The sequence below is a fragment of the Larus michahellis genome, chromosome 1 (assembly GCF_964199755.1).
Source record: "Larus michahellis chromosome 1, bLarMic1.1, whole genome shotgun sequence".
Taxonomy (NCBI): domain Eukaryota; kingdom Metazoa; phylum Chordata; class Aves; order Charadriiformes; family Laridae; genus Larus; species Larus michahellis.
The window spans coordinates 127,613,587-127,638,786 of NC_133896.1; the positions used below are offsets into that span (position 1 = coordinate 127,613,587).

General features: G+C 43.2%; 1 protein-coding gene across 2 annotated transcripts in view; it reads left to right on the plus strand.

Annotated features, from left to right (window-relative positions):
* The first annotated feature begins 11,651 nt into the window (after positions 1-11,651).
* Positions 11,652-25,200, plus strand: part of LOC141749637 (amine oxidase [flavin-containing] B-like) — a 60,566-nt gene continuing 47,017 nt past the window's right edge. Inside the window, exon 1 of one of the 2 annotated variants that reach the window (XM_074603459.1) lies at positions 11,652-11,785. In XM_074603459.1, coding sequence (XP_074459560.1) covers positions 11,740-11,785 — 46 coding nt within the window. In that variant the 5' untranslated portion in view covers positions 11,652-11,739. The remainder of the gene's footprint in view (positions 11,786-25,200) is intronic. The other variant, XR_012589432.1, reaches the window with a different exon arrangement.

Here is a 25,200-nt window from a genome sequence, read left to right on the forward strand (position 1 = left end):
GCTCAAATCAGTGCATGGCCTGATCCCAGGGCATCATCTGGAGTTCTAAACAGAACATTCAAAATAAAAGGATGCCTATCTGAACAAGCAAAGCAAATGGAAATAGCGTTGCAGAATACTCTGCTGCAAGTGCCTGCCTACAATGAGTTACAAACATCTGACACATCACCATCAGGTATCAACCATCCCCCAGAAGGGTATTAGAGAAAGCAATGGCCAGTGCACACAGAAAGGAGGCAGTCAGCCAAATGCACGCGACGGCTCAGGACCAAAATTTTAATCCCAACAGAGAAAATGCAGAAGGCTCACCTTGGGGTTTTCTTCTGCCATCTGCTGTGAAATGATAAATGCCAGAATATGAAGGATCACTGCAGTGCTTCTCCCAGGCATGCAGACAGTGGAGTCAGATATTTGAAATAGCTTCTGTTTTCACACCACAACCTAGATGGGTTGATGATATTCTAGACTCTAGATGATATTCTGATTCAAGAATCTAGTTCATGAAGATAGAGCCAGGACCAGGTGAGGTATTTACGTAAAATAGTTCTCAGCCCTGACAACTCCATTCAATGCAGTCACCAGCAACAAGAAACTAGATTTCCTTGAGCTGAGGAATGGAACAAGAACCAAGGTCCCCTGGTGCTGTCTGGCTGGTTGCTCATCTCTATAAAAGTAACAGCATTTTAAAATAGCCTGTCTAGTACTGACCTCCTGTAAAATCTACCTTTTGTGAAATACAACCCACAGTAACACTAACTGCATGCTGGCTACCTCATAAAACCAAAATACTGACCACAAGAAATGTGAGAGGAGATCAAATGATATTTTTATATGAAAACTATTGTTCAGTGTCTGTATGTGACAGAAGTTAAAATTCTGATGTATCTAAACTCAATGTATTTTTATTTCATCAGAACTAGAAGATCGGCTTCCATAGATCTGTAAACATAAAGTGAATGCAGCAGGCTCATTTTGCAGAAAACAGAGAGACTTATGACTGATCCTAGCTGCACTGTAGAGGAGTGCTAATATAAATAAAATACCTCTGCCGGTTAGGCTTATTAAAATAACCAAGCGTTTCAGAAGAAGCAGGCTATAAAATGGAAGACAATAAGTGAAGACAGACCTAAATACTTAAAGAGACAAAAAATAGCATGAAGACAATATGAAAAGCCTTACTTATTGTTAGACCCAGATTGTACAGATTTTAAACTATGGTACATCTCGTAAGTGGATACATATGTATTTTTTTTTAATTCTCTGGAGGAGGTTTGTCTTTTATGGAAAAGAGTTAAAGGAAGCATACAAGGAAAAGTTGATGAGGAGCTAGGCTTGAGAATTTATAGGGAAATTAAAGATGTTAGAGAAAGTTTAGGCCTGAAAAGAATGAAAAATATGTATCCAATAGAAAGGAAAAATAACAACAGTATGGAAAATCTACCCCAAGCCTCAAAGAATAGCATCAAGTCCAGACCCCAGAGGATTTAGCACAGAAAGATTTGGATTAAACTCAGCACTTTGCAATGCCAAGATTTTGAATGTTTAGAAAACACAGAGTACAAAGGGCAATTATAAGATAAAAACTTGATTCTGGTCCAGCACACAGCTAATGCTGTTTGTGTCTGTGGGTGCTTAAAAGTCTGTGCTATGATATCAATAATTAGCAAGGCCCCACTCGTCTTATGTAAAGGGGTTCTCCATGCCCATTCAGGGAGCTTTGCTTCGGGGCACTAAAGGGCACTAAAGAAGGGCACAGAGGATGAGCAGGACAACATGGGCCTTTGCAGAGCAAGGAGCCAATTCATCTTGAAGTCACAACCTCCTGCTGCTTCTCAGAAGCAAAGACAAGATCCTATGGTCTGTACAAAATAACCCGACTGGTAAGTTTCCTCAGAAAATTTGTATTGATTTCTCCTTTTCTTCAAGGTTAGAAGTATTAGTTAGCACTTCTGCCACCTTCACCAAAGAACTCTATGAGTAGCTCTTTGCTCCCTAAGTCCATACCTGGAGTTTTAATCATCTGAAAGTTTATCTAGTCTAAGTCAATTAGTATCCTTGGAGAGAGCCAGGCACCTCAGGAGGAAACGTGTCCCACCTCTCTTCATTAACTATCCTAGTATAGTATAAGTCAGTCTCTAGACCTACTATCTCTTCAGTCTCTACACCTACTCTCTCACCAGAGAAGGGAGCTTGTTGGCCAGTGCAGATATTCAACATAAGATGAAATGAATCCCACTTAGAAAAACTATTACCTCTTAACCTTCTCCTCTTTAAAATTAGATTTTTTCACCAGCAAGTGTATCTCCCAATCTGGTAATTATTTTCAGGGCTCTTCACTGAAGCCACTTCAATTTATACAGGGCCATCTTGGACTATAGAAGTGTGCACGGAAGTGCAAACAACATCCCCCTAGTAGTCACAGCAGCATTACCACATACAGGCATAGTAATACATAATACATGCATAAAAGCCTCCTCAGTGCTAATAACCTCCATATCAGTACATGATAGCCTGTTGTTCATTATTTCAGTTCTTTCCTAAGTTTGTACTGTAGGAGCTTCCAGAGTATCTTCCTGTCTGCTTTTTCCTGCAGAAGAATATGAGGTTTGCTACCGGTGCTGATCTGTTTCACCACAGCTAACAATTAGGGGATGAGGCATTAGAAGAAACATGGGGGAAAAGTCATAATTAGAGAATAAGGAACCAGAGGAATGCAAACCTAGGAATTCCTTTTGACTCCAGTTCAGGTGAAATAGGTTAGCAGTGAATTAAGGAAGGCTGGCAGTGACCAGACTGAGAGGGAGCTATCTTTCAAGTGACAGATGGAAATGGTGTGCTGTGACTTCCGTAGATGAGAAGCAGCAGGACCAGCCTGATTAAGAAAAAGTAAAAGGTCACCTGCCATTATTCACTAAGAAAACATTTGTCATAAGTGAGAGGCATAACCTGTCTCTTCAGGAACTCTTCAGATTAGGTTACTAGCAAAGGACATGGCAGTCATTTTTGTTGAAAGGATAAAAGTGTTTAAGTTGCTCATGTGTTCTGAGGTATGCCAATGCATGTTATACAAGGCACTGTCTGTTTAGAGGTATAAGGAGGAACTTCACTGCTACCATCCGCTTTGCATCTTTAGCTTTTGCTCATCTACTTCAAGAAAAAAAAAGAAGAGCTCCAACAGACTCTAAACAAGAAAAAAACAGGCATTACATAGCGAAGTGTTGATTTTCAGTTCTGAACTTATGCCTTCTGGTCACTGCTTAGAAAACACTGATTATTTTTGGAGCAACACCCTCTGATTGCAAACTGGCTCTGTCTGAAGCAGGAAGATACTCATTCGGACTGGTCTTTGCCATTCCAGGTCCTGCCCTGCCCGGTGGTCTCTTTTGTGGCAGTTAGGCTATAGGTGAACTGGAGGGCTTAGGAGCACCTCATTCCTACATGGACAATGGGGGAACCAGTGCTCTGCCTTAGCGTGATGCACACATGGAGTTTGGTTTAGCTGCTGATGTTGAGATTTTTTTTTTCTTTTCCATTTTATTTTTACCTTCTAAGAGACTTTGATTCTTCTGACTCCTTTACATGTACTTAAAACAGTGCTTTCCATTCTGTCATTATCCTTGTCTATATGGGTCACCTGTGGATCTGTCTGCTAGGACTTCTGGATGGCGGGAACTGGCATTGCCTGTGAATGAATGCAAAGTGTCTTTTGAAATTGGTAGAAGTCCATGTCACAGATGCCAGATGATGTGCCACAGTACCAGGCACCTCTGCCAGATACCAATATTAATACCAATAGCGAACATCACGGCAAACCTGACAGTGGATTTTTTTTGGAGAAAAATTTTGCAAAAGAGAAAAGTAATAGGAAATTGGACACACCAGAACAGAACTGTAGCTAATGGTCAGGAGAAGATTAGCATAGTGCAAGGATGAGCTTGATGTTGGGAAAATAATTTATGCTAGTTTAAGTTTTTTCCCCTCATTTTTCTTTGTTGGTTATATTAGTAACTATGTATATACTTGTATTATTACCATAATTGTTACTAATCCTTGTATCAGAATGGTGGTTACATCAGTCACAGGTTTGTAAAAGCAGGCTCATTAGGACAAAGAGTGGGAAAGAAAACTAGAGACTATGGAGTAGGAGGAGCTGGAATGTTTGAGACATCACATCAACTTTCCTCCACTCCTTCTTGGGGTTTCATTACACAAGCAGTCTTGATGAATGGATTCTCCATGAGATCTAACGAGGGGACATGTGATTGACTCCTTGTTGTGTTAGAGCCTGCATGGCCTCCCTCCGCTGAATGGGAGGCTACCCCTATACCCACTGCAGATGCTTATGGCCAGGAGGATCCTTAAGTCTAAAAAGACAAAGAGCTAATAAGAAGAAAGCCAAAATTATTTGGTGTTATAATGCTGTGGTCTAGAAACTTGTGCGCTTGTATTTAATGATTATTGTATCAGTAGGGACCTAGCTTTGCTGGTCTTTCTGACTAATCTGATCGGCTTCAGGGTCCTGAGGGCACCACCAGCCCTGACTGCCCCATGTCAGTCCCCCAGAGCTCCCCCCACCTGCTTACGGCCCAGGACCCCATGTCAGCCCCCCGGGGCCATCAGCCCCTGCCCCAGCAACACCACATTAGGGCTGGTCTCCAGCTCCCCACAGCCCTGTCCTGACTGGCCATGGCCCCCCTGAGCTGGGCCCACCCGCAGGCCCATGGCCTTGCCTAGCCTCAGCCATCCCCATCCTCAGGGATGTGCCCTATGCCCAGGACTGGGGCTGACATGGTGCCCCTGGCTGCTCTGGGATGGGGGTGGGACAAGCCTGGGCTGCCAGGTCCTGCCCTGCCGCCGTCCCATGGGGGGATCCCAGAATCCTGGCCCCCAGCGCCAGGCATCTGCCGGCCTGGCTGCACCATGGCACTTGTTCTGTTCTTGCGCTATAGCTGTGTGTGCGCAGGAGTAACATGTTTACATTCACTCATCGCTTTTACTAATGGGCTTCATCTTGTAGGTTTTACATTTAATGATCAGTCCTACTTTGAATGGAATCTGACTGATAAAATATTCAATTTTTGCTTATTAGCTCTAGATTAATGTCAGACTGTTGCATGTTGGATTAAAAATCTTGGCTATTAACATTTAGCATCTGCAGTTAACATTCATTGCTAATCAAGATACGTATTGGTCATGGCTGATGCCGCCGTAGGGCGACGGGACAGACTAGCCAACCTCCTGAGACTCCTTGCAACATTTTCCTTTATTGGAAAGCCTGGCATGGAGCTTATGCACATTTAGTTGTACAGTATTTCAAAAGCACTGACATGTGCTTTCACAATTTCTGCACTGATTGCTTTAGAGAAATTTGAAATTATGTAAAATATATGTTCAAAAATGTATTTAAACCTGCCTGTCTTCTGTAACATCAGTATTCAGCAGACACAAAGGTACTAACGAGAAGAACAGCAGACCTGGTTGCAGACCAGAGAGGTAGCAAGCCATGTTCAAGGGATTCTCTACCACAAACCAGCGATGAAGTACAAGTACCAAATTCAGTAGGTGCCTGGAATCACCAAGTCTCAAATGTATATGCTCATGGCTGATGGAAAATGCAATCTTGCTCTTTACAACCAATCTCTTCGATATTTTTCTCCTCGCAGTTTCTCTGTATGTGACAGCAATGCCCTAAGGTTGTGTCTAGACTTACCTGTGCTCCTGAGCCTGAATCTCTGACCATCAAACAGCCTAAAACCTGCCAGGCCCTTGTGCCCTGACCCGAGTTACAAAAGTCTAGGACCCACTGTGGTGTGCCATGGTGTCCACCTAGCCTGTGTGTCCAGGCTTCCTACCTGTGTGGTAGGGGACGGTGGCAGTGGTGGGGCAGGGTGGGAGGCAGGATGAACACCCAGGGCTTGCTGACATGGACCTGGCGCAGTGGGAGTTTGCATCCAGACCCAGGAATTTAGAAGAATTCCTGGCTCTGATCATATCACTGTCGCTGAAGCACCCTAGCAATGCAGGTGCTAATATAGCTTGCAGGTAATGGAGGAATCCATTTTGATGCTTTGATTAAAGGTGATGTCAACGTGTATTACCTGCCGGTAGGAACTTTCAGCTGTGAAAACTGTCTTGTCCTGAAGCAGAGATTTTCCCACTGAATCTGATGAAGAGAGACTGTAACACATAACAAAGAGCAAAAAGCTGGCTTATTAAATACACTGCTATTTAAGGAGCAGAAGCTGAGAGGATGCATAATTTAAAATGCTGCACTGTGTTTTTATCAGCCTCTGATCAGACAGTCATGAATCATGTGCCTAAATTCTACCTCTTAGTCTTTGTAAATTTGGAGATCTTTCTCTTTGACCCCTACTCCATCAACTTTCCACTAATTTCTCCAAATTTAGTCCAGAGCTGTCGGTACATTTTCTACCAGACAGTATAGCTGTAGCATAGCATAGCATAGTATATTTAAGCTGTCTCATTGCGACAGTGTTTAAGTGCCTAACAAAATTTATGAAAACAATATACTTTCAGACAAGTTCTCTTCCAAGGTGAGAAAATGTGGATGCTCTCTGTTGCTGTTTTCTCAGAAAGTTTGCTTTGCTTTTAACTTTATGCATTCAAAGGATAATGCACCAAAATCAAGGCAGAAGTCTCTTTACTTGTTTCATTAGTTAGAACCACACGGGATGTGGGAAGTAATGGGACCATAAAAACCAAAACCAGAATCCTAATATGATTAGAAGAGAGGGTTCCAGACAAAAAAAAATAATCTTTATGCCATCAAAGAGGCTTTCTTAGGATTATGTATACCATTCTGGTCATACCTGTTGAAGACAGATACTTTTGGACTGAGACAGGTGTATAAAAGAGCTATTAGAATCAGCAAATGTGTATCCCAGTATGTGAGGACACCAAAGTGCTTGACAAGCATCAACACTGCAAACAGAAAAGGAGCAAGGGGAATATGATATCTGTTTAAATGCATCATGGTGCAAACATTTTTGAAGAAGAAACTACCGAGATGAAAAAAATGAACCTTTGAAACATATTTATTGTGGGAGAGAGAAGGGAAGAACTACCGGCTGAGCTTTGGGAGAGGTTTGGTCTGCAACGAATGTTAATTGGAGAGGCTAAATGTTAATAGCCAAGATTTTTAATCCAACATGCAACAGTCTGACATTAATCTAGAGCTAATAAGCAAAAACTGAATATTTTATCAGTCAGATTCCATTCAAAGTAGGACTGATCATTAAATGTAAAACCTACAAGATGAAGCCCATTAGTAAAAGTGATGAGTGAATGTAAATATGTTACTCATTAGGACTATATTATGTGTCCGTGATGACAGAAAACAAGACTTAATGACACAGATGTTTGCTCTGTTGTATCTCAATAGCAACACTTTGAGGGCTTTGTGCCCTCAAACACTCCCAGGGACCTTCATATGACTCTAGGGCATGCACCACATACCCTCAACTGCAGGCAATACAGCCCTCTGTTTCAAACACTCACATTAAAAAAAAATAAAATAAATTATTCCTTAGAGCCACAGGAGGAAGAGAGGGACCAGAGTAATCCCAGGAATAAGTGTTACCTATTGTAGACATTGGGAATCTGTGGCACTTGGCATTAAGTACATAGATGTAATCATAGCTACCCTTGCCAATAGCCCAAATAAAATTACCCACTTCTGCTATTGGAATAGCCTCCCCTACCTTTCCTGTTTTATATGGGGTTTGAAATAATATCTACAACTATTATTTCTGACAGCCATTTGATCATAGAATCATAGAATGGTTAGAGTTGGAAGGAACCTTAAAGATCATCTAGTTACAACCCCCCTGCCATGGGCAGGGACACCTCCCACTAAGGTTGCTCAAAGTCCCATCCAGCCTGGCTTGAACACTTCCAGGGATGGGGCATCCGCAGCTTCTCTGGGCAAACTGTTCCAGTGCCTCACCACCCTCACAGGAAAGAATTTCTTCCTAATATCTAATCTAAATCTACCCTCTTTCAGTTTAAAACTGTTACCCCTCGTCCTATCACTACACTCCCTGATAAAGAGTCCCTCTCCAGCTTTCCTGTAGGCCCCCTTTAAGTACTGGAAGGCTGCTATAAGGTCTCCCTGGAGCCTTCTCTTCTCCAGGCTGAACAACCCCAACTCTCTCAGCCTGTCTTCACAGGAGACATGCTCCAGCCCTCTCATCATCTTCATGACCCTCCTCTGGACTCACTCCAACAGGTCCATGTCTTTCTTATGTTGGTGGCCCCAGACCTGGACACAATACTCCAGGTGGAGTCTCACCAGAGCGGAGTAGAGGGGCAGAAACACCTCCCTTGACCTGCTGGACATACTTCTTTTGATGCAGCCCATGATGCGGTTGGCTTTCTGGGCTGCAGGTGTGCATTGCTGGCTCGTGTTGAGTTTCTCATTCACCAGCACCCCCAAGTCCTTCTCCTCAGGGCTGCTCTCAAGCCATTCTCTGCCCAGCCTGTATTTGTGCCTGGGATTGCCCTGACCCAGTTGCAGGACCTTGCACTTAGCCTTGTTGAATTTCATTAAGTTTGCAGGGGCCCACCTCTCAAGCCTCTCCAGGTCCCTCTGGATGGTATCCCTTCCCTCCAGTGTGTGACCACACCACACAGCTTGGTGTTGTCGGCAAACTTGCTGAGTGTGCACTCAATCCCACTGCCCACGTTGCTGACAAGGATGTTAAACAGCAGCGGTCCCAGTACCAGCCCCTGAGGAATGCCTCTCAGGGGCATCTCTCAGTATGAAGAGGTCTTGGAGTTTATTTAACCATCCTTGAATCAGACAGATCCTTTTAATCAGAGTAAGAATATGTATTTCTGAGCAGGAATTGAAAAATGGCATCTTCTATTAATTCAGCCCCACCAGTCTCCCAATAACTTTTTATTCAGGTTGTTTGGAGAGACCTCTTTTTCTCTTCTCCATTAACCACTTCTCTTAGAGATAAGGAATTTCTCCCTGTAAATGATCAATCATGTAGCATTGCTTCAGGCAGGGCAAGTATCAGTCAGAAAAACTGTTTTGAGAGGGAGATATTTATGACACTTTTAATAAGACAAAGGTTCTTGTCTTCCATATTTTCCAGGTAGAAATGCAATAATAAAAGTAAAAATGTAGATGGTCTCATTAGACCGCTTTCTTTTGTAAGAAGTTGATACGTGTATGGCCTTAATAAGGAAGAGATCATATCTAAAAGTACACAAAAAGGGTAAGCAAGCAGCTAGGCAAAGTTCTACTTCAAAGTTCATTCTTATCTCGGATAAGGAATGAGAGCAATAGGGAAAAATGGGGTGAGGAGCAATACATTTTTTTTCACAAATTTTCATAATTTTTTAAAGCAAAAGATGAGTTTGATCAAAGCAGACTTCACCAGCACAAAACAATCGAATGTCTAAAATCATCTGGAACTGCAGTTCCAGATACAGCACCTAACTGCAGTTACGATATTCCTTACTACAGTGATGAAATGAGACCCAAATCTCACATACAATAAAATATCCTAGACATTAAACACATTAGGTATGGCAATGCAGCTTTCTGCTGACCCCATTAAAGGGAATATATGTACCCACTAACTATTTCTTAGGACTAGCAACCTCAGAAAGAAATCCAGTTCGAGTTCTGAAGTATGCTGGTGGATTTCTCACATTCAGAAAATTAAAAGGGAATGAAAAAAAATGTGCACAGACAAGAGGCAAATAAATTATGGCCACTGCCCTCTCCTCTTCCTCTTTTACTCCTTTTTCTTCTCCTCTTATCTACCTTGATCTCTCCTCTTACCAGCAACCAGCCTGAACTCCAGAGATATAAATGTATCATTCTGCTAAGCATATAAAAAGAAATAGTACCACATGTCCCTTGTCTTTAAAGAATTTCCTTGTATATTCCAAGAGGTGACATGGCCCTCCAGATGACGGCTCAGTCCCTAGCACATCCCCTGTCCCTCCGGCATGCCTCTCCCAGCCCAAAGAGAAAATACTGGATCCTGGAGGACTCGCCTTCCCATGAAAGATAACCGCTGCATGTGTTCTCTCGGTATCACCGCTGCAATTATTAATCTAATGGTCACAAAGTAATAAAGATATCAGGTAAATCAAATGAAAATTTCCTACTTCAGATATTGAGAACTGTGATAAACTAGTTTCAGCTAGATATTGCTCTTTCTCTAGGTTTGGGTTTTTTTTTTTTTAATTTAATCTTTCCTTTAACGCAAACGTCCCCTTATGCTGAAATGGTGTTTAGTTCACTATTTCTTCAGATTTTGGGGGGCTTTCATCCTAAAGGCTGGACTTTGTCTGTCAATTGGCATGCAGCTCAGAGAAAGAGTGGGTAAGAGACAAGGAGAAGAGGCAACCAGGTGAAGCGGGATGGAAAAGGCATTAGAAAAAGGGCAGGAGAAGTATGGAGAGCACATCTTTAGGGTATGAGAGATGAAGCAGAAATGGGGAGGAAAGTGAGGTGGAAGCATATGGATTTATTTTTTTTTTATGGAAGAAATTTTTATGATGAGAGTAGTGAGACACTGGAACAGGTTGCCCAGAGAAGCTGTGGATGCCCCCATCCCTGGAAGTGTTCAAGGCCAGGCTGGATGGGGCTTTGAGCAACCTGATCTAGTGAAAGATGTCCCTGCCTACGGCAGGGGGGGTTGTACTCGATGATCTTCTTACAACCCAAACCATTCTATGATTCTGTGAAAAATATACGGGGACAGAGAATGCTTGTTAGACAGTATACTTGTAAGATGAAGGGTATTTCATCCAGGGGTGTCATGAAGACGCTAGAGCCTTAGCACTGGACATTAAACTTAGTGTCCACGAACGAAGTGTCATTCAGCGTGCATGAGACATGTTTGCATGCTTTGACCATTCACAAACCCAGTTCTCCTGGAGCCACCCTCGTGGTAAAGTAGAAACCCGAGTGATGGGAAACCCTGCTGGGTGTGTAGGGGACCAGCCTAAAGGCTCCAAGTGAATTTGATGCCACTGTTGTTTCTGGATGAGCCAGTCCTTTTCCCCGCGGGTGGGGAGTCTCTTGGGGGGTCTCCGCAGACGACTCTCAGTGTGGAGGCCGATCTGGAGGAGCACTGACCCATGCCACCATTGCACAGCACAAATTGCGGTTGGCTCATTTTGAGGTGTGCTCAAGAAAAGCACTAACTGGTCTTCCAGAGTCTGTACCACCAGCTGTGGCTGCCACGGGTCCCCTTTGGTGGCCCCAGTGACGCCGCAAAGGATGCAGAAGCAGACTCCAACATTTCCATAGCCTTCAGAGAGCGGAGGGCAGCAAGCTCGGGGGGGCTGCGCTCCTCAACCAGGGCCACGGGTGGCTCTCTCCCCAAACCCTCCGGGAGGTAGGAGAGAAAACAGCAATGGCTCTCGCCGTGGGTGAGCAGGGCCGGTGCCAGGGGTCGGCCATCATCTGGAGGGTCGGCGGCCCCTCAGCAGGAACCCTTTTCGCCCTTCCCCCGGGCGGGCCTGTCGCCCCCCGAGGGGGGGCTCCCTCACCGGCGGGCCCCGGCACAGCCCCGAGGACACGGCGGGGCCCGTCGTCGCCAGCCCTCGGCTTCGCACGGGGCGGCGGGAGGCGGCGCCCACCGGCGGGGCGGGGCGGGGCGGGGCGGGGCGGTGTCCGCCCGGGGAACGCCAGAGCCGGGCCGCAGCCGCCGTGGGGAGGGAGGGAGCGGTCGGTGCCGGGGCAGCGCTATGGCTGAGAGATACGACGTGGTGGTGGTCGGGGGCGGTATCTCAGGTGGGTCCGGCGGGCAGGGGCGGGGGGGTCCTGCCGGCCCTCCCGGGCGGCCGGAGGCAAGGAGGCGGCGGTCCCGGCGGGCGGACGGAGCATCGCGGTGGCGACAGGGGAGAGGCTGCGGTGGTGGTCGCCACCTCCTGGGCCTGAGCGGGTCTCCTCCGGCGAGCCCCAGGTGCCAGCGCATCCCGACCGGCTGGGGAAGGCTGGCTGAGCAGTGCCGCTGGCTCAGGCTGAACGCCACCGGGTGCAGGCTGTGTGTTGTTATTTTTTTATTCTACTATTTTGTTATTTTCATTTAATTGTTTTATTATTTGTGTTATGTTATATTTTTCATTCTATTCTTTTTTATTTTATTATTCTTTTTATTCTTTATTTTATTCTTTATTTTTTCATTATTTTATTCTTTATTTTTTATTTTATTATTCTTTATTTTATTATTCTTGTTATTCTTTATTTCATTCTTTATTTTTTTCATTTCATTATTTATTTTTTATTTTACTTTTCTGGTTCTTCCACTGTCCAGCCCCGCCGTCCCCCAAACCTGTGTAATTCTCGCCACAACCCCTGGAAGTTTCGGGCAGGCGAGGCCATAGGCGCTCGGCATCCTCTGCACCGAGTCTGGGGATGTTATGCAGAGGCGCTCGGTCGTGCATGATTAATTTAAATCTTGGGGTGCCTTCTGTTTAGAGCAGGTAGAAAGGGAGATAAGGGAGAAATCAGCTGGATCGCTCAGTAAGTTTGTAGTTCCTCATTCAGCACAGGTGCGGATTTGAGAGCACGGGTGGTCTGGCAGATATGGAACAGCAGGCATGGAAGCCTTCCTGCGCTGAGTAGCAATCTGCTGTTTTTAACCTAAGCCTGGCGAGAAGACCTCTGTGCTTGCCCAGAACGAATCTCTCTCGTGCATTTTGTTCTGAGATACACGTGCCAAATAAATTGTGTATGTGCAGTAGGTTATATTTTTTTTCTCTGCCTTTGATATATCAAACAGTTGCTTTTTGGCCTGTTAACGTTGGGAGGTAAGCGGTGTGGTAGCTCCTGTGCTGCATGTTAGTCTCCTCGGTGCATAATGAGTATGCAGACATCCACAGATCCAAGTAGTATCTCTTGCCAAATTGCAAACAAATTACTCAAGATGTGTTACAAAACATGATTTTATTCATCCTTTTTTTACATAGCTTTTAAATTCCACTATTTATTTATATGTAATTCTAGATGTCTGTTTAACTATTATATTAAGGTGTGCAGCGTGCAATTTGAATGATATAAAAAATGCAGTGAGCAAAAGCGTTGGCATTATTTCCTAAGGGTGATTCTCTGATAACAAACTGCCGAATAATTATCGAAAGTTTCAAGTATGATTTTGCAATTAGCAAAAACTAACCATCGCTTTTCTGTAAAGCACGATTGATTCCGAACACAGTGTTGTGGCTAATTTTTAACTTACACCGTGTTTCACAAAGTCAATTACAGGAAATTAACCAGCGGTAACTATCTCTTTATGCATTCTAAACAAAAATGTTTCCCGTGGCGTGTTTTTCTGCAGCGGTAGTGCTACAGGTTCCCAGTGTTGAATGAGTCGGAGTGAAAGAGTTAGTGTAACAGCTTTTAATATACCCTTGTTTTTCATGGTTGCCATGGGAATATTCTCATGGCAGGCCTGCACAGCCCACATACGTTTTTCTGAAAGTGCAGATGGAACAGAGCAGCAGTGCTATGCCATATTAAATCGTGTGCTTCGCTCTTGGCTATCTGCAGCCAGCATCAAGTGGCGGGGGGTTTGTGTAAGGAACCAGTTTTCTATTTACTCCCTTTTACACCAAATCTTCTCCAAAGCACTCTAGTTTCATGCTGTAGCAACTTTTCTCCTCACACAGAGGCTGGAAAAATACACATGCACAAAAATTACTAATGACTCAGTCACTTTCCTTTAGCTGCGATGTACAGCTCCTGATTCACCTCTGTCTTCTGCCCACTCGCTTCTCTGTAAATCATTGACCTTGTAGCTAGGTGATGAAACTATGGTTTTATGTCTCCTTGCTCTGATAGAAAACCCATGCTGACAGGGGTCAGCAAAAACGACACTGAGGCGCTGGAGCATGTCCGGAGAAGGGCAATGAAGCTGGTGAGGGCTCTGGAGCACAAGCCCTATGAGGAGTGGCTGAGGGAACTGGGGTTGTTTAGCCTGGAGAAAAGGAGGCTGAGGGGAGACCTTATCGCTCTCTACAGCTACCTGAAAGGAGGTTGTAGAGAGGTGGGGGTTGGTCTCTTCGCCCAAGCAACAAGTGATAGGACAAGAGGAAACGGCCTCAAGTTGCACCAGGGAAGGTTTAAATTGGATATTAGGAAAAAATTTCTACACCGAAAGGGTTATCAAAGCAGTGGAACAGGCTGCCCAGGGAAGTGGTTGAGGCACCATCCCTGGAGGCATTTAAAAGACGGGTAGACATAGTGCTTAGCAATGTGGTTTAGTGGTGGTTTTTGTCAGTGTTAGGTTGATGATTGCACTAGATGATCTGAAAGGTCCCTTCAAGCCTAGGAGATTCTGTGAATCTATGTGCCAAACCTCTGCAGAGATATCTTCTCCTGTCCACTGGAGAATGAAGTATATGATTTTTAAAATGGGTCGCTCCTTGGAGATCCGGTTTGTTTTTGCTCCGGATTTGATATGCGTTCCTTCAGAAAGTCACTGGTTTTGAGGTGCAGCCGATGGGGACTGTACTGTTCCTGCCTTTAGGTGAGGAACGCATGTGTCAGGGTACAGCTGTAAAACAGCAGAAAGCTCTTGTAACCTTCAGGTGTGCTTGAGTTAGCCGGTACAGCCGCAAGCAAAGCAGGTAATCACAGAAGAAACAGAGTTGCCGTGCCGATCTGAGGAGGATGTGAACAAACATGTTGCAGAGAGCTCTGACCCTCTTTGGCAGCAGTCCTTTTTATCCAGATTTAATCAGTAGGGTCTAAAATTTAAAGAGTAAAAAACCTGATGATGGAATAGCAGTGCAGAGACCTCCACAACACTTGACCATCACTGTTCTCCTTTGAAGGGGATGTTTTATCTGAAGATACCAGTTCTTTTGCTGAATGGTTTTCAGTGTCCTTTGCTACAGGCTTGTTGAAAAGCAGAGACTAAAACTAAAGAGATGGCTAATTTAAGTGTTATGTAATGAAAATCTACTCCAAATTACTCTTCATTAATTTCTTTCAAGTCTAAAAAAAATGGTTTGTTGCTTCTCTGAAGATTTCAGATCATCTCAATACAGTTGATGACAGCAAAGACCTTTAAGGAACAGGAGGGTTTACTAAGGAGTAGATTCTGTTTTATGGGTAAAACTTCTGCTGAAGTCCTTGAAATTTTTATGAAAGGTGTAGATTTTAAAGGAATATTTTAAAAGAAAAATTCCCAACTTAAAAATGCATATATGAAAACGCTTAGCCACACGCTGTATATAGTATGCCTGGTACTAAAGAATATTTAGATCAGAAAACTAAAGGGTCCTCATAAAGCTGGAAATTGCATCGTGACAGGTTCTTCTGTCTGCTCAGAGCCGTGCCTTTTCTGTTGAAGGGCTCCTCAAGCATGAGGATGGAAACGACTATGAGAAAACTATGAGGTTGTGTCATCAAACTTGCTTATCTTCTTAGTAGAGGCACCGATGACAGAAATTTTCTTAAATCAAATCTTGGAATCTGTTCAGAGGTTTCGTTTAAAAACTTCCTTCACATGTTTTCAAAAGTGCCTTCCTGTCCCTGGTTTTGCCATGGGAACCTCTTTCCTTTTTTTGTTTTCAAAGAAGTTATCAGATTTTATCCTAATGTTATGCCAGTCCTACTTAAGAAAATGCTTCTTTTAAATTTCTGGTGCACACATTTTACAATCAAAGTGAGGTTAACTGATTTTTATTTTTTTTTCCTGAAAGGTGAAGCCTTTTTTAAATTATGGTGAATGTTATTTGAAGTATGCTTAGTGTTTTCCCGTTCACAAGAAATCTGTCATGTTCCTGTAAGTTTAGAACCAAAACCTACTGTAAGATAAAATATTTCCATTGAAACATCAGGTTTTTAAAATATTTGGATACCTATTATTGTGTTATTGAGCTATGACTTTGCTCTATACTCATCTTCTTAGGTGTTGCTTTGTATGATGATCTAATAAGCTGTATAATTACAGTAGCTCTCACTACCATCTGTTGAGTCAGTTTCAAATTACTTAAAAGACCAAACCAAAACGCCCAAAACCATATCAGGTGTTTTGGGGGCTATTATCTGAAGATGTGCAGTCTGTTTCAAAATAGACCAAAGCAGAGGACAAAATTTTTTTTCAAAACAAAACTGGGTCATGTTGTAAGAAAAGTATACATGAGATGCATAACCTCCACTAGTTATTGCTTCTTTTTGTTCTCTGGTAGTAATTTACAGTGTCATAATACTCCTCCTCTGAAAAGATCGTTTGCCAAAGGAGATGCTATTTTTGGAGAACATCACTAGTCTAGCAGTCCTATACTAGATGCCCATTTGGAGAGGGGAAAAAAAAAAACAAACCAGACCAAACAAAAATGCAGGCAAACCAAAATGAAATAACTGTGCATGATCGAATTGAATGGGTCCATCCGTGGAAGGACTGTGACCCTCTCCAAGGAATACCACCCTCTCCGAGATGCACTCGGAAAAAGGGAATCCAGGACATTTTTCTGTCAGTTGACGTGATGAAACTCTTCGTTCACATTTTCAGTCGTCCGTCTCTGCATCTGCCATCAGGGGGTTCTTCCTTTTGTATTCAACTACTCTCATGGCTACTGCAAAGGAGTATGAGGCAGTTGGGTGGAGCCTGCCATTTAACTTCTAGATTCTTCGCAATAAAAACTTGGCAGTACACAGTAAACAGGACAGAAAGCAGCTGCGTAGTGTTGTGAAATAGTTTGGTAGCCTAGGCAGCAGGGACAACACTTGTAATTCACTGACCGATACCTCCTAATCAGTCTGAAAGTTGATTTGATAAGAAGCTTTCCAGCCTACCTGCAGGAGCCATCTCATCTCCCAAGGCTCAGAGCAATGCATCATTAAGGAAAGCTTTTCCATTAGCTTATTTAAGTGTTATGAAAGGGTGATATTAGGGAAAGTTCATTTGGTCTGTTCAGTAAAATGTGAAAACCATTCTGGAAGGGGCAAAAAAGGTAAGTTAGGCTGGCAAAGCTTTGGGCAAGGAATTCCTGGGTAGCTACTACGGAAATAACTGGTGGAGAACTCAATTTTGTGTGTAGCAGTTGATGTTAGAGTTACAAACTGTAGACCCCACAGGATGTTCTTATCTATACTGCTGAATTGCATGTTTTTTTTGGCAAACAAGATCAAACACAGGTGAGGCTGAAAGTTCTTTGTGAGAAGGTTCAGTGCATTGTTTACTTGGACGACCACCTGCACTGGTGCTTTTAGTTCGTTACATTTGTCGTAGTCTAGCCTAGTGCTCGACTGGAACTTAATCACACTGAAGGTGGTGGTAGTATTCATCTGCATTAGTGTATTGCTTCAGATCAAGTGTGTGCCTTGAACAAATCTCCTGATTGACCCTACTTATTGCTCTACAGTGTGCAGGCTCAGAACATATGCATTGGATTCCTTTTTGCATGAGACCAAATGGGAAGATGTGCTCTAGGAGCTCACCTTTTGAGCTGCAACCCCTAATGTTCAGCCTGTAGGACCACACAAGAGCCAGTCTGAAATAAAGCCCCTTTCACACATGTAGTATGAATACTGGGTATTCAGGATACAACTGTTTTACTCTGCAGATCTTCTGCGGTTCTGCACTATTTGCTAACATAGACACTGCAAACTTGCTGTCTTGGGATACTTCTAGTTTTGCAGATCAAAGATAGTAACATGGGAAGAGTAAGCACAAAATTTCCATTTTGTGCTGCTCTTACATGAAGACACAGTTAAAAATTTACTTGGTCATCCTGACCACAGATGTGCACCTGCATCCTCTGTCTCCATCCTCTATGTCTTCTCCTTGTCTATTTTTTTTCTTTCTTTAATTTTCTTAACATCTTTAATTTAATTAGCATCAAGAGACTGCCAAAAGATCACATTCTGTCCACTTGTGAATTTTGATTTGCTCATTTTACTCCTTGGCACCATCAAAGACAGGAGTAATTTTAAAGACATGTGATTCAGCATGCTTCCCCCCCTCTAGCAAGTGACCCTAGTGTCAATCTGCAGTGAATAGCAAGACATAAGTCACCACAGTGATATGAGTCTTGGTCAAAGGCTGGTGTCCACAGTACCTGAGGCTGTGAGGAGCAGCCCACTGCTCTGGCTCCATCCTGGGGGTGTTCAGGCTGTCTGACATGATCTCAGGAGTATGCGAGGACTTAAGGACAGCTAGTGAGTGGAGGTAGTCTTATCAAAAGGTGCAGAACTGTGGCAAAAAGCTAAGTAGGCATGTTTGTACTGCCTAAGTAGGCAGCCTGAGCAACGTGGGCTTACACAGCCCTGATAGTCCTAGAGGTGAACTTCCAGCGCTGCTTGTAGTATCATAAACCAGCAGAGAATTTGCTTTATATTTACGTATCTTACACAGCAGCTAATGACAATGAATTAGGTCTTATGCATAATTTAGTCAATTGAGAAGGCTTTTCTTCTTCAGAAGTTACTATTCTGTATGTAAACAATCTGGGTGATTTTGGCATATTTCCCACTGGCACAATTTCTTTCTCTATAGCACAACTGACAGCTGTAGTTAAGTAGTTCTGTTACTTAAAGATAAGAAGCCATATTGTCTCACTGCCCCTTCCCAGAAGAGGAGTCGCTTGCCTTTGTGTTTTTTCTTAGTTCTATAGCAGCTACTTCACAGAGTGCACTGATACAGTGGAGAAGTTTACCGTGGTTATAAAAGTTTGATGAACATTGGTATAGTGGATCGAAGACCTTCCTTTGGTTTTCCTTTACAGAGAATGTGTCTTGATGCACTTGCAAAGCTCTCAGTTACCTTTCTGAAATTAGGCATCGTTCATAGAATAGTTTGGGTTGGAAGGGACCTATAAAGGTCATTTAGTCCAACCCCCCTGCAGTGAGTAGGGGCATCTTCAACTAGATCAGGTGGCTCAGAGCCCCAGCCAGCCTGACCTTGAATGCGTCCCGGCATGGGGCCTCCACCACCTCTCTGGGCAACCTGTGCCAGTGTTTCACCACTCTCATTGTAAAAAGTTTCTTCCTTATAAGTAATCTAAATCTACTCTCTTTTAGTTTAAAGCCATTACCCCTTGTCCTATCTCAACAGGCCCTGCTAAAAAAGCAGTTCCCATCTCTCCTGTAGGCCCCCTTTAAGTACTGAAAGGCCATAATAAGGTCTCCCCCGGAGCCTTCTCTTCTCCAGGCTGAACAACCTCAACTCTCTCAGCCTGTCTTCATAGGAGAGGTGCTCCATCCCTTTGATCGTTTTTGTGGACCTCCTCTGGACTTGCTCCAACAGGTCCATGTCTTTCCTGTACTGAGAACTCCGGAGCTTCAGCTGTGCTTCAATTTCTTGAGCAATTCCATTCATCTCACTACAGTTTCAATCATTTAATTTTTATATAGCTATTTTTGAACTTAACATGATTGTCCTTCTGGGCTGATAACCTATTTTGTCCTTGTAAACTTACGTCAGATATTAAGGTTCTTGCTGCCTTCTGAGGTGGTTTGTCAAAATGTGATCGTACATCTAACTGACTAGCTTTATTTCCTTCTGGACTGATTTGTGTCTAAGGTTTATAATTTTGTAACGTTGTGTGATCCTTGTTTAAAGTTTTTTCTGCTGATTTCAGTGGTCAATGAGAGTGCACTACAGCACGTTGGTATTTAAACCATGCATGTCTAGTATTCTTTTTAATAACCCACCCATGCACCTGTATTTTGCATAGCCTTTTCTGTCCTGTCAGTTTTCTGTTCAAACAGTTTGCTTAAAAGTAATGTCAGTGTGAAGTCCCTTAGAAACTTTATTTGCTCCATAAACCATTATTATGACCAGTACTGGGGGCTGGAGTGGTGTAAGGGAACAGAAAGAGGAATGGGCATCAATAAGTCAGTTGTGGAGACCCTGAGTTCTGGATAAGTTAGAAAAAAAGGAGGTGCTGGAAAGTGCCTGTCAAGCCATAGAAGAGTTGCATTGACTTACTCAAGAAACAGTGATAATATTATTTATGGGAAGAAGAGGCTTCCAAGGAGAAAGAAAGTAAAATATTTTCAGGGACAAAGGTGTTCAAGGGAATTCAACCCATCTTTTTCTTCTCCCCCATCTCTTATTCTGTCCCCTCTCCTTCTTTCTGCTGCCCCCACTATCAGACAGGTGTTGCCACCACCCTAGCAAATATGTGGGTCTGATGTACCCATGTCACCCACAGCCCTACAAGGACTCTGCTGCCTGGACTTAGTGTTAGGACGAGTGGGCTTTTGATGGCATCAGGAGCATTAGCAGCTATGGATGGAGAGCAGGGAACTGCTTAGGAAATGATGGGCATTCAGGTTTTTTTGTAGGTGGTCTGTGTGTGTGTGTAGAAGAAGGAAGGGCAGGGGACAGGATGGGGGCACACAAAGTGCAGACCATCCCTGGAAGAAAAAGTAGTCCAGTCTAGGAAGTCTGCGACCTGGTGAGCTACTTCTGATAACTGGTGTATATGGCAAAATACATCATAGATGTGCTAGTAGTTTTTAAAACTAGCTTAACACTGAAGAGTCTGGCTGTGGTTCATTAGAGCCTCTGTCAGCTTGTAGCTACAAGGATTAGGTTACGGTGGTGACTGCTGTTTGGCACTTCATGTTTCAGGTGGTTAAAAGAGTTCCATGAAGTTTTAATTGATTCAAAACCTGTTCATCTTACAAACATTACTTTGTACTATACAACTTTTTCACTATTTTTCAGTTTCTACCATATAACTCAGCTGGCAGTGAGGGAGGTGGGGAGGAAAGATGCCTTTGTAGCCTCCTGCCCCCCAGCCGGCTGGTCTTTATGTAGATGGTATAATTCATATGTAAAACATTGAATGCAGTCTCTTTGGTTGACTACACACAGCAACAGCTGCTCAAACAGCCAGTTCATACTATGCATCATGATTACCTGGATAGCTTGCATATAAACTCACATCCTGTTTGCTGGAGTTGATAAATCTGTCTTTGAATGCATTAAATATTGGAGCGAGACACCTCTTTTGTTCCAATATGAGTCATTTTTTTATGAGGCTAACTTGGCCAGAGGCTGAATCAGTGAGTTATGCTAGATAGTGAGCACAAATGAGGAAAGGAAAGAGTGTAAATTCTTTTATTTTACACCTTAGACGCTTTTCTTTTCCTCTATGCTTCTTTCACCTTTTTCCCCCCTGGCATGCATTATTATCAGAATGGGACAAAACTAATGGTAGCATTTTTTTCTTTCATAATAGTGATGTTTTTCTGACCTGTTTGGCTCAAACTTTTTCCTGCCTGCCCTTAGAGATGGAGGGAAGAGAGTCACTTGAAAATCTTATTTGATGGTTCCTTTTTGGGTTTCTCTGGATAACATCCATGTTCTCAGCCTTTGGTATCTCAGCCTGGTTCATCCTGAGCTGGCCGTTAAGAAATGGAGTGGTCTTTTTGGCATATCAGCAAAGAGGTGGCTGGCATGTAAAGTGATTATACACGATGCTGGGAAGTGGTGGGGTTCGTCTGCATTTTTCAGTTATTCAAATAGATAAAATGTTCACAAATCCTTGTAAGCTTTACAGGTGAGTAGTATCTAGCCTGAGTGTTAATGTGTGTGCACACATTAACATATTATATGTGTGCTATAATGATGATAGGAATTTCCAGGGAGTCACTGGAGCATGACTTGGTGGATATTTAAAAATGACATTGAGATATGCTCAATATAAATCCATAATTATTAGGGGCAACTGGGTGAAAATAGTTGTGTGAAGACCAGGGAAAACATGAAACAAAAGGGATCACTGTGGAATGAGGGCATGGTGGCCCTGCTGGGGGCTTTGCTAACTGCCATGAGAAGTGACTTTTCTAGGTGGATGCCTGTGAGTCTAGATGGATGCCTATGATATTGAGAAATCTGGGAAATTACATGTTACTCTTTAATGTCAAGATATGAGAATGACAGTGTGTTTATTTTTTTAAGTTCAAATCTTCAAATCTTCTATTTGATCATGTATTTTAAGCACTTTTCTCGGGGAATTAAAAAAAATGAATTCTTTCTTTGAGAACATGCAAGATTTAGCAAAATGGATAAGCATTTCTCTTCAGAGGCAACTGCGGCATAATTTTGCAAAATTTTCCAGACGTAGCTTAGTCTTTTCTTCCCATGTTGCTGTGTACGGAAGGCAAAACTCTTCTTCAGAGTAAATCTGGCTGTCATTTTGTTTGCTTGTATGTCTCCCTCTAATAGTAATGCCTAAAAGGATGCTTTTAGAAAACTACCTGTGTAGCGCCTGAGCCGGTTCATTGTGCTAAGCTTTGTTTGTTCCAATGCTACGGTATGTTTGTTGTAGTGCTACCTTGTCTTTCAGTTCTCTGTATCTCCTCTACTTATTCCCTCTGTCTGTTGTGTTTTGAGGCAGCCTAGACTGTAAACTATCAGAAAGGGATGACCTAAGCCAAAGGAGGCCCTGAGATTGAAGGTGTGAGATAATATTGCAGTAAAGATGATAATAATAGTAATGCCGTTAACTTTAACTCTTCAGTATACCCTGGGGCCATAACAAAGGGCATGCAGAATGTGATTGGTTTTTTTTTTTTAACCTGACTGGAGCTTAGAAACAGAATTCTCACTCTTCCTTTTGAAGTGTGAGGTGGGCATTGAACGAGTGTACTGCTCCATGTGTAAGACGTGACAATGAAATGAACAGAATACTGAATAAATGATTGATACTAGAAATACTCATCCTTTGAAATGCTGGAGTGCCCAGTTTCATCAGTCTAAAGTTTCACTGGAGGCTTCAAATGTAAAAATTCAATGGAAACTAAAGGGAAGCCCTGGGCAAGGGCAGAACAGCTGTGGCTTCAGCACTTGAGCCTGGGCACCACAGGACTGAAGGCACTGGGTTTCCACCTGAACGCAACAAGTTTTCTTTGTGCTGTGCTGGCAGGGCTTGAGCTTAAGGTATCACCACTTTGCTCATCTCACTGGTAACCAGCCAGGCTCTATATCACTTAGCTGGGTGTGATGCCTGGGACAAATGGCAGTCCCAGGCACAAATACAGGTTGGGTGGAGAATGGCTTGAGAGCAGCACTGAGGAGAAGGACTTGGGGGTGCTGGTGAGTGAGAAACTCAACACGAGCCAGCAATGAATGTGTGCTTGCAGCCCAGAAAGCCAACCGCATCCTGAGCTGCATCAAAAGAAGTATGGCCGGCAGGTCGAGGGAGGTGATTGTCCCCCTCTACTTTGCTCTGGTGAGACCCCACCTGGACTATTGTGTCCGGGTCTGGGGCCACCAACATAAGAAGGACATGGACCTGTTGGAACGGGTCCAGCGGAGGGCCATGAAGATGATGAGAGGGCTGGAGCACCTCTGCTATGAGGACAGGCTGAGAGAGTTGGGGTTGTTCAGCCTGGAGAAGAGAAGACTCCAGGGAGACCTAGTAGTAGCCTTCCAGTACTTAAAGGGGGCCTACAGGAGAGATGGGGAGGGACTCTTTATCAGGGAGTGTTATGATAGGACGAGGGGTAACAGTTTTAAACTGAAAGAGGGTAGATTTAGATTAGATATTAGGAAGAAATTCTTTACTGTGAGGATGGTGAGACACTGGAACAGTTTGCCCAGGGAGGTTGTGGATGCCCCGTCCCTGGGAGTGTTCAAGGCCAGGCTGGATGGGGCTTTGAGCAGCCTGGTCTGGTGGGAGGTGTCCCTGCCCATGGCAAGGGGGTTGGAACTAGGTGACCTTTAAGGTCCCTTCTAACCTGAACCATTCTATGAAATGTGGACTGAATGTTTTTAATGTTGATTTTAAGAACTCTGCTTAATAAATGCTGTTCCCTGCGCACTGGATTAATCATCTAGGAGCACTTCCAGGGAGAAGAGATCACAGAAAGCTGGGACTAGAGTTTATGCTCACGTAAAGTCGCATTAACTCACAGGGATGCTCATACTGACCTCAGTGACAAGGTTACAGAACCAGCGCTCAGACAGAACAAAACTCATTGCCTCGGCTAGACAATGAAATGCTAACAGAAATAAATTTTATTTGTTCAGAGTGCCGTATCCTAGGCAGAAATGTTATGTCCTTTGTACAAATATTTTAAGTAAATGTACATTTTAAGCAGATACGCAGATTGATAATGTCTTTTTTTGCTCTTTGGGGTTTCTGAAACTGTAATTTTATTATTTTTTAAGTTCTTTGGTGTTGTGATATTCATTTTAATGGCATTCATTGCTGCACAGTGATACAGCTTAGGAAGAAAGTTTATCTCCCCCCCGGTGAAAATACTTGCATCAAAAAAGAGTTGCTTTGGTACCTTTCACTGTACTGTTCAGCATGTGAAGGTAAGGCATTGAGAATAACCAAGAGGAACAATTTACAGAGACCGAGCTCTACCATGTTTTTTCAGCTCTGAGCTACAATTTTTGTATCTTTCTTCCATGAGATTGAGTCAGATATCTAAAGTGCCTTTGTAATTAGAGAACTTAAAATGTTACCTTCACCCTGAAAGCATATGGGTGTAGGTGAGTGGCTAAGTTAATAAAAGGTATTGTCAGGGTGCAGTATCTTGTTGTCCTTGTAGCCCTTTGCTTTTCAGAAGTATTGTCACCTAGACAACTCTTGGAGCAATCTGGGTGCTGTGTACCTTGTCTTGAAGAGGACTAAGAAAGCAATGAAGTGGGAAAACTGACCATTGTTCACGCTCACCGTTTTTGATAGAGATGTGCCAGTCTGATGTGAACTGAGTTTCAGGCAGTGTGCTCTTAGCTGTCTCTGTTGTAGTGCTCCCATTATAAATTCAAGGGACATGCTCAAAATCATAAGAGGATGGTATTCTTCACAAGAGCAAAATCCCTTGACCTTTCCATAATGTGAGAAAAGTTACAAAAAATGCCTGTATCGCGTAAACTCACCCAGACCCTGGGCCAATATTGGCTTTGCTTTTTTTGCTGTTGTTGTTTTGGTTTTCATTTTGCTTACAATCCTTATCTATAATGCCTTTACAGGCATTATTGTCTCAAGCCATTATTTCAATTAAAACATTTTAGCTGGCTAATGATGAGTGACAGAGGTAAAGATGACCAGCGCCAGGTTCAATCTTTCAGTGGCAGAGCAGTAATCGGATTGTGTTCATTAAAGCAGTCAGCACAAACAAAACCAATGCTATTAAATTGCAGTTTCTAACACTGTAATGCAATAAAGAAACTGTGGAAGACTCAAAGGAGAAAACCCACTGGTGGAAAATGGCTGCTTAGCTGTGGA